The sequence below is a fragment of the Elephantulus edwardii genome, unplaced genomic scaffold (assembly GCF_000299155.1).
Source record: "Elephantulus edwardii isolate Elephantulus edwardi_28Jun2011 unplaced genomic scaffold, EleEdw1.0 scaffold00111, whole genome shotgun sequence".
Taxonomy (NCBI): Eukaryota; Metazoa; Chordata; class Mammalia; order Macroscelidea; family Macroscelididae; genus Elephantulus; species Elephantulus edwardii.
In genome coordinates, this window is record NW_006399861.1 from 11,876,326 (window position 1) to 11,889,849 (window position 13,524).

Consider the following 13,524-nt stretch of genomic DNA (forward strand, 5'->3'; position numbering starts at 1 on the left):
CAATTTCATCTGGTTCTGTTGTGAATTCACTACTTTCTATTCTTATTTGAGTTATTTGTGTCTCCTCTTTCTTTTCTGTTGTTATGTTTGCCAATAGTTTGCCTATTTTATTGACACTTTTGAAGAATTAGCTTCTGGTCTTGTTGATGATCTTAATAGTTTTTATGTTTTCCATCCTATTGATTTCAGCCCTAGTCCTTTTCATTTTCTTTCTTTTGGAGATTATGGGATTAGATTATGTTGGGTTGCTTTTTTTCTTTTTTAATTTACTGAAGGTAGTTTTGAGGTTACTTAATTTGTTTTGCTTCTTTCTTCCTTTTTAATGTGTTTGCCTATTTCTAGAAACTAACCTCTGAGGACTGCTTTAGGTATATTCTAGAGGTTTTGACATGTTGTATTTTAATTCTTTTCAAGGAATTTTTTTATTTCACTTTTTATTTGTTTTTAATGCAATAGTGATCAAGCAGGGTGTTATTTAGCTTCCATGTGGGTGTTTTTAAAAATCCTTATCTTCTTATTAATGTCTAGTTTTATGGCATTGTCATCTAGGAAGATCCTTTAACTTATTTCAATACTTTTGTTGAAGCTTGCTTTGTGTCCATGATCAATTCTGGAAAATGTACTTTGTGCACTTGAGAAAAAAGTAAATTGAGTATTGAGTGAAGTACCCTAAATATGTCTATGAGGTTGAGTTAGGTAATTGAATACTTTAGTGATTTTTCATCTGAACAACTGAGTTTCTTCTGAGTTGACTTGTCTTTTGGTGAGAGCGTTGTGTTAAAATACCCTCCTACTGTTATGGTAGTACCTATTTCTTTCTTTCTTCAAGTCATTGTTTTATGTATTTTGCAGGTCTATAATTTGTTATGTAGATGTTAACCAAGGTTACATCTTCTTGATCTATTATGACTTTAAAAATTATATAGTGCCTTTCCTTAGCTTTTATGGTAGTTTTCATCCTGAAGTCAATTTTGTCAGAAATTAATATTACCATTCTTGAATTTTTGTGGATGCCATTTGTTTGTTATATTTTCTCCATACTTTGATTTTTAGTCTGTCTTTCTCCTTCTTTCTTATATGTGTCTTTTGTAGGTAACTTATTGATGGGCTCTGCTTTTTGCTGTTTTTTATTTGTTTGTTTGTTTGGCTTTGTTTTGTTGTGTTTTTTTTTTTTTTAAGTCCATCTTGGCCACTCTTTTTCTCTTAATCAGTGCATTTAAGCCTTGCACATTAGGTGCAATCATTGACTGATTAAGGTGCTTTTTAAAAAATTTTATACTTGTTTATTTACAAATAAATCAAATACGTTGATTTTTCACACTGGACCTTTCCCATTCCCCTACCCATTAAATTGTATGACCCTATGACTAATCCTCCCCACCATCCTCACTCCTCTGCTTTCACCCTCTCCCCCACTTCGGATCCTCATACTAATTCTACAACAATTATTTTAAAAAGTATTTGTTCTTATGAAACTGAGTTAGTTCACTCAGCATAATGCTCTCTAGTCCCTCCCAAGGTAGGTAGTAATTTACAAAATCATTGCTCCTGTGTGCTGCATAGTATTTCATTATGTGAATGTACCATAATTTCTCAGTCCATTTGATTGTGGTTGGACAACTGAGCTGTTCATGCTATTATGAGATACCATCTCACTCTGGTAGCAGTGCAAAGTTTAACAGGACAGCAAGTAATAATTGTTGGAAAGGCTATGATGAGATAGGAACTCTCATGCATTGTTGGTGGGATTGTGAAATGTACCATCACTCTGGAAGACAGTTTGGCGCTTCCTCAAAAAGCTGAACACAGAAATTCCATATGATAGATTAAGTTTTATTGCTGTCATTTTGCTGGGTTCCTTTTTCTGTTATTGCTCGTTTCTTTGGCCCATCCATTTTCCTTTTGTGTCTCTCTAATGAAGGACTTCCCTTAATATTTCTTACAGAGTTGATTTTATTTTCACAAATTCCTTAAATTCTTGATTTTCTGAAACTGTTCTAATTTCTCCTTCATATTTTCTGGGTATAGGATTCTTGGCTAACAATTGTTCTCTTTCAATTTTCTGTATATGCCATCCCATTATCTTCTTTCTCGCATAACTTCTAAGAAGTCAGAACTTAATCCAATTGGTTCTCTTTTGTAGATGACTCTTTGGGTTTTTTCTCACACTTTTTTTTTAATTATATTCTCATTTTTTATTTTGGAGGATTTGACAGTGATATGTCTTGGTGGTTTTTTGTTTGTTTGCTTGTTTGTTTTTTAGGAAATCTAGTCTGTTTTAAGTTTGTTGTGCTGCTTCTAAGTGGATTTCCTTGCTTTTTTGTGATATCTTGCAAGTTTTCTTCCAGTACCTCTTGCATTTCTCTGAGTGCTTCCCTGGTCCCTTGTTTCCCTCTTCACCCCCCATTCTGGAATTCTGATCCTGAATATGTTGTATTTGATGTTATCCCACATGATTCTAATATTTTTTCCTATTTTCGTTCTGTCTTCTGTTTTTTTTCTTCTAGTAAGTTCCCACTGATATTTTTGTCTTCCAGCTTACAGATTCTGTTTCATCTCTTCTAGATAGCTTTTTTTTGGTCCTTCCAATAGGTTGAAAAATTCTGCCAATTTGATCTTGGAAGTAGGAGTGGCATCCACTTGCTAAACTACATGCCTCTGGAAACTATATAAATTTTGATAAATGTTTATAGTTGTAGAAGGGCTTCAGGCCTTTTGTTCATAGGGTCACTATAAATCATGCTTGACTCAAAGGCAACCAACAATAACATTCTCGATTGCATTTTCATGCATTTCTGTGTTTTGTAGTACTGCTTTGGTTGTACCCTCTCTGTTTTATGACTTCTAAAATTATGATTTTTAAAATTCTTGTTTCTCTTTTTTATGGTTTTAATTCTTTATCCCATTATTTGTAACTTCTTCAGTAGTAGTTCATGTAATTTCATGTTGATATTTAATTTCAGCCTTCTTGTCTCTGCATCTTCTTTGCATCTTCAATTTGGTTTGCTTTTTCAAGAGAAGGCTTGTATAGTGTTGGATCTCCACTCCCCCCTTAATGTTTGAAGCTGCCTGTTGCTTCCTTGACATAAAGATCTTCTTGGTATCTATAAGGCAGTTTCTGTTGTGCCTGCAGTTTGTTGATACACAGGTTGTTCACAGTTCCTTATATTTATGTTGCTATTGATAAGCGGCAAACTTTAAGTCAGCCCTCAATTCAGTTTCCCAGTGACAGTCTTCCCTGCTGGTTTTCTATGGCTGGCTTTGCTTTCTGTTTCCTGGAGCCAGCTTCTCATCCAATTTTCCTTTGAGGGGCAGAAACCTGGGGTCTCTCCCTTTGTCCAGCTATGGTGGGCCCACTTCTCTGTTCTTTCCCATAGTTTGGTGAGAAGTTGCTTTCACACAGTGGGAGGCAAAATCTTTCCCATAGTTTGGTGAGAAGTTGTTTTCACACAGTGGGAGGCAAAATCCTGGGAGTGCTGCCCAGGAAATTTTGCTCTAGATAAAGACCCAGGAAAATGGAAAGGTCTCAGCAGTGCAGCATCCAGCTTTCAGTAGGTGCTAATGACTGACCCAGGTACCTGTCACCTCTCCCATGGCTGTTTAGTGGGGGAGCTTTCAGTGCTGATGAATGGTCTGCATTCCTGTCTCTTCTCCCTCCTACTGGTTAGGAGGAGGAAGCTATTTCTGGTTGAGCAGACAAAGTGCAGGGAATTGCTAAGCTTCAGTAGATGCTAATGGCTAACCCATGTACTTGCCTCCCTCCTGCTCATGGTCAGAAAGGAGTTATTCCCCTAAATTTCACTTACTGGGTGTGACCATGCAAATAATGTCTGTAGAGTACTAGTGTGGGAATTGGTTAGGTTTGCCATCTTGTAAGTCATAAATTGATCTGGCTCTAAAGAAGAACTTTTGGATCTCCCTAGCATCAGTAAAAAAGAATCAAGAATACAGTTTCTTCAGGTTCACTCCCCAGTATTTCAATTTGTTGTTGGCTATTGTAAATGTATTGGTTTCTTGGTTTCCTTTTCTGAGTTCTCTTTGTTACTATAAAGGAATCCCATTGACTTTTGGATACTGATCTTGTATCCTGTCACTACTAAATTGGTCTACACCAAAGACCTATGTAAAGACACAAAAGACCTATATAAAGAAAACTACAGAACATTTTTATGAGACTCAATAAAAGGTCTAAAGAAATGGAAAAATGTTCCCTATTCACGGATGTTGTTGTTGATTCCTGTAAAGTTGAGCATGACTCATAGTGACCTTATGAACAAAATGCCTGAAGCCTTTCTACACTTATCATCATTTATAGTTCATAGTTTCCAGAGGCATGTAGAAGTGGATGCCATTCCTGCTTCCAAGTTCATGGATAGGAAGACTCAATAGTGGGGAAAATGACAACCCTACCAAAAGCAATCTACTTGTTCAATGCAATACCAATCCAGATACCAAGTTCATTTTGAAAGGGAAATTGTTAAGTTTATTTGCAGAGGAAGGAAACCCCAAATAAGCAAAGTATTTCTGAAGAACAAAAATAAAGTTGGAGGTATAGTATTTCCTGACCTCAAAACCTACTACACAGCGGTAGTAATAAAAACAGTATGGTATTGGTAAACAACAGGCATATAGACCAATGGAATAGATTTTAGAACCTGGAAATGGACCCATCTATTTATGGTCAACTGATATTTGACAAGAAAATAAAAATATATCAAATAGGGATATGACAACATCTTCAACAAATGGTGCTGGCAAAACTGACCTACTAACTGCAGAAATCTTAAAGAGGATCCACATCTCACACCACACATAAAAATCAACTCAAGGTGGTAACAAAGCCCCAAACCATAAAGTTCATAAGAGACATACTGGGATCAAGCTAAAAGACCTAGTCTATGATATAAAGAGACTGCCAAATACAGCCAGAAATGCACAATTTGAAGAGGCTAAAGTGATGAATGGGACCTTCTAGAGATTAAATCTCTTTGCTCATCAAAACATTTCTCCAACAAGGTAAAAAGATAATCTACTGACTAAGAACAAAACATTTGGCAATACCGTCTTAGATAAGTGTATCATAATGAAAGTTTACAGAATACTCATTGAACTCCAGAAGAAAAGGACTGATTATCCAATCACAAAATGGGCAAGAAACATGGAAAGACTTTCCGAAGAGGAGGACATTCGATGGGCAACAGGCACATGAATAAATGCTCTAAATCACTGGCATTAAGACAGATGCAAATCAAAACCTCAATAAGCTACCATCTTATCCCAGTAGCAGTGGTAAAGTTTAGCAAGGCAACAAGTAATAAACATTGTGGAGAGATGGGCACTTTTATACATTGTGGGTGGGATTGTAAAATGGTACAACCTTTCTGGAAGGCAGTTAGGTGCTTCCCAAAAAAGCTGAACATAGAATTCCATGACTCAGGTATTCTACTACTTGGAATATAATCTGAGAAAATGAGAACTGAGGAACAAACAGACTTGTACACCAATATTCATAACAGTGTTACTTACCATTGCAAAAAGATGGAGACCGCCCAAATGTGCAAAAACAATGAAATGGATTGAGAAATTATGTTACATTCACACAGTGGAATACTATACAGCATGCAGGAGCAATGATTTTTTAAATTACTATCTAACTTGGGAGGGACTGGAGAGCATTATGCTTAATGAACTAATTCCGTTTCATGAAGACAAATACTGTATAAGACCATTATTCTAGAATGAGTACAAGGATCCAAGGCGGGGAGGGAGGAGCAGAAGGGTGAGGATGGGGGAGGTGGGGCTTAATCATAGGGTTGCATACTTTGTTAGGTAGGGCAGGGGTGGATAAAGGAAGGGGGGAAATCTGGTGGGGAAAAACAATGTATACAAACTTTGTAAGTAAACCAGTAAAAAAAAAAAAGTTTATTGTTTGGACCTAAGGCCTCTGTGCAAACCAGAGATGAGAAAACTTGTAAACTAGAGATGAGCAACACTGGAGAGATAGCTGAAGATAGCATGAAATGAGATGAAATTGTAGAGGTGACAGCAGGGGTGATGTGATGAAGAACCAGAAACTGAGGTAAAACAGAGCTGTAAGCTACTGGCCCAAGGAGCTACAGATAAGTGCCAGCAGGCTATGGCTTAGTGGCAGAGCAGGAGCGCCACTGGCATGTAACTGGCAGTGCTAAAAAAAAGTCTTTGTTATCAAGTGGCTTAAGACCAAAGAGAAAGAGTGTCTTCTTTGTCAAGACTAAAGAACTTTGCAAAGCTCCAGATAAGGGAGACACAAGGTCTATGGTCACAGAAGTCTATCTGTGAGTACAACTGAAAGGAGGTTGTCTTGACTTAAGAATTGTACATTAAGTGTCCCATATCTGAACTACAACCTCTTACTTTCTTAATAAACCCCACAATCTTCATTACTGTTTGGGAGTTATAGGTGAACATTCTAAGATGTTACTGAATCTAATAGAGAAATGGTAAGCACCATAGGAAGGATAATTGGTGTTAATAATTGTAAGAAGTTTTAGAATGAGTGGATTCATGTCTGATCTCATAGAAAATTAGCTTTGTGCTGCTGTTGCTGTTTACGGGACTCTCTTGTCTTTGTGAAGTAGTGGAGGTCAGTTACTGCCTTCCCCATGCCCACCACATAGCTAATTACAAGGCTACACATTCTTTCATAATTTTCACTGCTGATATACAGGATAACGCAGATGTTTGGCACTGGTCTAATACAGGATATTGGCCTACATCTCCTGTTCTAGAATCAGAACATGTGGGAAAGGATCATTTGAACAAGTTACACAATGGGACTGCTAGCCCCTTCTAAGCTGTGTTTAGCAAACTAAACAGAAACTGGATAAATATCAGCAGTCTTTTGGTTAACATCCTGATTCTTTTTAAATATTCCAGCCACTACCTGAAAGACTCAATAGAACGTTAAGGAGATCATATCAGAAACATCATCTTCTGTTTCTTCACACACCCTATGGACAAACCAAGTCCTTGAGGCCTTGAGCTCACGTCCCTTAGGAAATTGACTTGGTAGTCAGACTTCTGAGAGGTCTTGGTAGAGGGCCCAATCTTTAGGGCTCATGGAAGGACACACACATGCACTTACCAGCTCAGAGAAGCCACGTACCACCTGGCGTTGCTTCAGGTTGGTTTCTCCATCCAGATTGGCAGTCTCTATGTGGCACAACCCATCAGGGTCACTGGAGGAGAGCAGCAGGACATCTGCAGGGATGATCTCATTGCAGCGCAGGTGCACAAAGTCTCCAACATAGAGCTCCTTCCAGTATCTGTTCACATACTTCTTTTCTTCCCTAGTAAAAAGACACCTGTTACCAAGGCTAATAAATCTGGGGGAGGGTGCATGGAATCAGTTTAACATATCTTTCTACTTTGTGTGTTGAAAATGTTAATAATAAAAAGCTTATTTTTCAAAAATTCTTAAAGAAGCTCTGGTGGCCTAGTTGCAAGAAGCTGTGCTGAAATCCCGAAGGCACACAGGTTGAGGTCACCAGCCACTCTGCGTGAGATGGATGGACAATCTCCTCTTTTGCAATTGATTACTTCTGAAAATCTGCCGGAGGGTCTGCTATTGGTCAGTTCCAACTCTACACTACACAACAACAATGAAAAAGTAAAAATACAGTTTGAGTCAACTTACATAAAGTATCCAAAAGAGACAAACAAATAGAAAAAGAAGAATAAAAAAAAGATAAAAACTGAAACCAACAAAAATAAAAATCTTGTCAGTAGTAAGGATAGTGGATTGAGGATCACTACAAATGGATACAGGGTATCCTTTTTGGATAATGGTAGAGTTCTGGAAGAAGATAGTGGAGATAGTTGTAAAGCATTACATATGAACTAAATGTCATTGAATTTATCAGCTTTCAGATGGTTAAAATGATGTCTTTTATATTATGTGATATTTTACTACAAAATAACCAAAATGCTTCAAAAAATAACACTGTCTATGAGTTGTAGCATGAGCTACTTGGCAGTAAAAACAGGAATCTAGTTATCTAGGTTTCAATCTTGACTCCCTCTCCTCACTAAAAGCTGCAAGATAACAGGTGCATCCACTCAGAACCACTCACAACTGTATATATTTCATTCCACTTGCTTATAATAGTGCAGTCAGCATTCAATATTTGCTACTGATTCTCAATTGATATTTCTATGAGGACACTATTTGTAGATTTATTCTCTAGTGTTTTATTTTGTTTTAACCTTGCAGAGATAGTCTCATTCAACCAATAAAGGTCATTTTAAAGAATCCTCCCCAGTTCTGCTTTGAAATCTTCTGTTCAACTCTTTAACTTCATCATTGTCTTACATACTTTAGGCATGCTGTCAGAATGGGTCAGTCTTTGAAGCAGTACGTCATGCTTGGAAAGGCAGAGGGTCAATGGAAGAGAAGACCCTCAATTAGATAGATTGACACAGTGACCCTGGCAATGGGACCAAGTATGTTGGAGATTGTGAGGATGGCACAGGAAAAAGCAGGGTTAAGTTATATTGTTTTCATGGTCACTAGAAGTCAACTTGATGACATATAACAACAAAACCAGCAACATACTATATTATAAATTGTTGTTGTTATGTGCCTTCGAGTTGCTTGTAACTCATAGTAAAATAGTTCTGAAGCATGTTCTATCCTGTACCAACATTATTGTCTCTGATACACCTTATCCTCATTAACCCAGTCACTTAATTAATTCTCTCATTGAGGGTCTTCTTCTCTTGCGCTGTCTCTCCACCCTTCCAAGCATGATATCCCTCTCCAAGGACTGGTCCCTCCTTGCAACATGCCCAAAGTATGTCACACAAAGCCTCAGAAACCTTGCTTCCAATGAGCAGCCTGATTTCACCCTCTCCAGGATGGATCCTGACAGCCCCTGGTATATTCAATATTCTTATCCAGAATCACAGTTCAAAGTCATCACTTCTCTTTCTATCATCCCTAGTCTGGGTCCAGCATTCTGATGCATCACAAGTGATTGTAAAGACTATGGCCTGGATCAGGAGCATCTTAGTCTTTCATCTGCTCCTTTCTGTAAAACGTCTGTCTATTAGATATTGTTCTAAATATGAACATTCAAATTAAGACAGACTAGGAAGGAGGATTGGCCATCCACTTCTGACATAACAGACCTTCAAAAAACCTATGTACAATAAAGCACACTTAGACTAGCAGATAAGACAACTGAGGCTGAGACCTCAAATATGGAAACACAAATAAGGAGGAACAGCTGTAAGTAGACACTAGTGATTAGATCATAGAATGTGAGAAGAATGAATGTAGGAAATTTTGATATTGTTAAAAAAGAAATGGAATGCATAAATATTGACATACTAGGTACTGGTGAAATGAGATCAACTGGCATAGGACATTTTGAATCAGATGGTCAGATGATGTCTTTATACCGGAAATGAAAAGGTGAGGGAAAATGGGGTTAAAAAAGTAATTTTAAGATCTATCTTGAAATACAATGTGGTGAGTGACAGGATAATATTCATATGCATACAAGAAAGTCCAGTGAATATCACTATTATTCAAATATATGCACCAACAACTAGAGCCAAAGAGGAGGAAATAGATTTCTACCAACTTTGCAATCAGAAATAGATAAATTATAAACAACATAATATATAAGGTATTATATAATATAATGTTATGATATGATATGAATATGTTAGGGAGCTCTAGTGGCCTAGTGATAAGAAACAGCATTGCAATGCAAAGGCATGTGCTTTGACTTCACCAGCTACTCTGCAAGAGACAGATGAGAAGTCTCTTTCTGTGTGATTTACTGCCTCTGAAAACCTGCTGGAGGGTCAGTTATGAGTTGGTTCTGAGTTGATGGTACGTAGCATAAAAAATTCATGTATTAGATATGTATATCTAATATATAGAAAGCAATAGTATCTATATGTATTGTTGTTGTTGTGTGCCATTGAGGCTCCTACAACTCATAGAAACCATATATACAATAACTCTAAACTATCCTGAGCCAATTTCACTGTTCATGGCAGCATTATTCACCATTGCAAGAACATGTAAACAGCTCAAATGTCCAGCCAAAATGGAATGGATTGAGAAATTGTGGTACATCCACATATTTGAATACTATGCAGCACGCAGGAGCTATGATTTTGTAAATTATTTAGATGTGCTCACCAGTCTATCAGGGAATTTGGAGGACAGCTGGGTGACCAACAAATTGGAAAAAGTCCGTATTTGTTCTCTTTCCTAAGAGAGGTGATCCAACAAAATGTGGAAACTATAAAAAATACCATTAATATCACATTCATGCAAAATACTGCTGAAGATCATTTAAAAGCAGCTAGAATAGTACATAGATAGTTCAAGCAGAATTAAGAAGAGGCCATTGCACCAGGGATATCATTACTAATGTAAGGTGGATGCTGGCTGGAAGAAATAGTATTAGAAAAATGCTTTATTTATGCTTTATTGACTATGCAAAGACTTGAATGTGTGGACCATAGCAAGTTGTGCTGACAGTGAGAGGAATAGAAGTCTCAGAGCACTTAACTGTGCTCATAAGAAACCTATATCTAGACCAGGAGGCTGTTGTGTGAACAAAACAGGGAACCTTTCATGGTTTATAATTAAGAAGGAAATGTGGCAGGGTTGTATTCTTTCTCCATACCTATTCAAGATGTATGCTGAGCAGAGCATTAGTGAAGCTGGGCTCTATGAAGAGGAAGATCATTAATAACCTGCAGTATGCAGATGACAGACACTTACTTACGGAAAGTGAGGGAGACTTGAAGCACTTTTTGCTCAAGATCAAGGAATGTAGACTTCAATATTGATTGCATCTCAATGTCACAAAACCAGAGATTCTTAACAATGGGCCAATAGGAAACATCATTATGATTGAAGAAGAGAGTGAAACTGACAACAATGCCATCTTACTTGGATCCACAATTAACACCCAGAGTTCCTGACCAGCAGTCAGGAAATAAGAAGACACTGCACTGGCAAAGTCTGTAGTTAAGAACCTCTCCAGATTATTGTCAGTTTGAGGACTATGGTTTGTCTGATTCAGGCCATAGTCTTTTCAATCACTTGCCATGCAGCTTAAAGATGGACAATGAACAGGGAGGACAGAAGAATTGATGTCTTTGAGCTGTGATGTTGGAGAAGAACACTGAATATCCATCCCATAGACTGCCAAAAGAACAAACAAATGTCTCGGAAGATGTGGAGCTGGAGTGCTCTTTGAAACAAAGAATGATGAGGCTTCACCTCACATACTTTGGGAGTGTTTTTAGGAGGGGCTATTCCTCATAGAAGGACATGATGCTAGGAAGGATGGAAGGTCAACAAAAGAGAGAAAGACCCTTGACCAAGAAGATAGACACGGTCACTACTGCAATGGGCTCTAGTGTGTCAGGATGGCACAGAATAGGAAAAGGTTCATCTGTTGTTCATAGGGTCTCTATGAGTCACACTCTACTCAACGACACCTAACGACACCACTGCCACCACACACACACACACACACACACACACACACACACACACACACACACAAGCTCTGGGGAGTAGTCTGTAGAGAGTTAAGCTGCTAACCTATAAGGGGCTGGTTTGAATCCAATCCAGTAGTGACTCTGAGGGACAAAGATGGGTAGTCTGCTTGGTTGCAGGCTCTGTAAACCCGCTATGAGTTAGCTGTATTCTGACTCTAGGGCAAGGAAGTGTTTGTTATTTTAACATATAAAAGTTTCATCATTGGTTTTGTTTCCCCAAAGAGCCCTTTCTAAGACATTATTTATGGAGACTGGTTCTAAAGAAACACCTTTGTCACCACAACAAGACAAAGGTAAGCAATCCAATTGAAAAATGTGCACAGGATACAAACAGACATTCACTAAAGAAGACATTCAGATGGCCATCAAGCACATGATGAATTGTTCAAAACCCCTACCTTTAAGAGAGATGCAAATCAAAACAACTATGAGGTATCATCTCACTCCAGTAAGAACAGAAAAATTTAACAGAAAAGCAAGCAACAAATGATGGCGAGGTTGTGGAGAATGGGAACCCTTATTCACTGTTGGTGGAAGTGTAAAATGGTGCAACCACTATGGAAGGCAGTATGGCCCTTTCTCAAAAAGTTGCAAATAGAAATACCAGCAATTCCACTTCTGGGAATATACCCCAGAGAAACCATAACTGCCACCCAGGTAGATATATGCTCACCCATGTTTATCACGGCTTTGCTCACAAAAGGAAAGAGCTGGAAACAACCTAAATGCCCATCAACAAAAAGAATGGATTGAGAAGCTGTGGTATATTCACACTGCATTGAAAAACAAGTAACTAATGAAATGTTATTCAAAATGGGTGAACATGGAGGACATTATGCTCAGTGAAATATCTCAGTCACAAAAGGACAAATACTATATAGTGTCACTGTTGTAAAATGGGACTGATATTGGGGGTGGGGGGGTGACTGAGAAAGATGGGATAAATAATGTATACTGCATGGAAACAGATGAGGGAGAAAACTGTGTGATTGGGTATTTTTGTCATGACAGGAGTCCAGAGCAGAGGCTGCATAGTGGAGTGGACCTGAGGAGAGGGATTGCAAAACAATGAAAGAATTTTTCTTTTATTTTTCAAAGAGAAGAGTGAATTGAGGTGGGAGAGGGAGCAGGGACAAAAGTGCAACAATGAATAAATGGAAATCCAAAGTCTCTGTATATTTTCCTTAAAATTAATAATGAAAAATTTAAAAGAAAAAAGCAATAACTTTGTAAAGATGGGTTTTCTAAATTGGTTCTCAAGTCCAATGTATGTTAGAGGTACTGATTAGTAAAAACGTCTCGGCCTTACTTAGTAAAGAGCAGTTTACAATTCCTGGCATGTATTTATTTAGAAATTATTTATGTATATCATGTATATATGTATGTTGTTAAGTGCCGTTGAGTCTTAGAGGACTCATAGTGACCATATAAACAAAAGACCAGAACACTTGAAAGTGATGCTAAACACTGTGACACTGACATGTCAAATGCAATAATGGTTACCCATGGTGGACAGTGTCTGGTAAAACTCCCTGATTAAAACAAGCTTGGAAGCAAGAGTGGCATCCATTTCCAAAATAGCTTGCCTCTGGAAACTTTATGAACTTGGAGAAATGATGAAAATTATATAAATGGTCAGGTCTTTCGTTCACAGGTCGCTATGAGTCATCTACGATTTGACACCACTTAACAACAACAATAATTATGTATATTATATACTATTTATATGTAGAATATGCCAGGGATGCATCCTATCTCCATATGTTTCCAACCTATATGCAGAACAGATTATCCGGGAGGCTGGGCTCTATGAGGAGAAATGTGGGGTCAAGATTGGTGGACAATTTATCAACAATCTGCCTTATGTGGATGACACAACTCTGCTTGCTGAAACTGAAGAGGACCTGAAACGCCGGATGCAGAGTGTCAAGGACTGCAGCCTACAATATG

At 37.9% G+C, this 13,524-nt stretch overlaps 1 protein-coding gene across 1 annotated transcript in view; it reads right to left on the reverse strand.

Moving 5' to 3' along the window:
- Nucleotides 1-13,524, reverse strand: part of LOC102848552 (probable phospholipid-transporting ATPase VA-like) — a 664,838-nt gene that overhangs the window by 568,830 nt on the left and 82,484 nt on the right. The window contains 1 exon segment of the mRNA XM_006892177.1: nt 7,124-7,328. Coding sequence (XP_006892239.1) covers nt 7,124-7,328 — 205 coding nt within the window.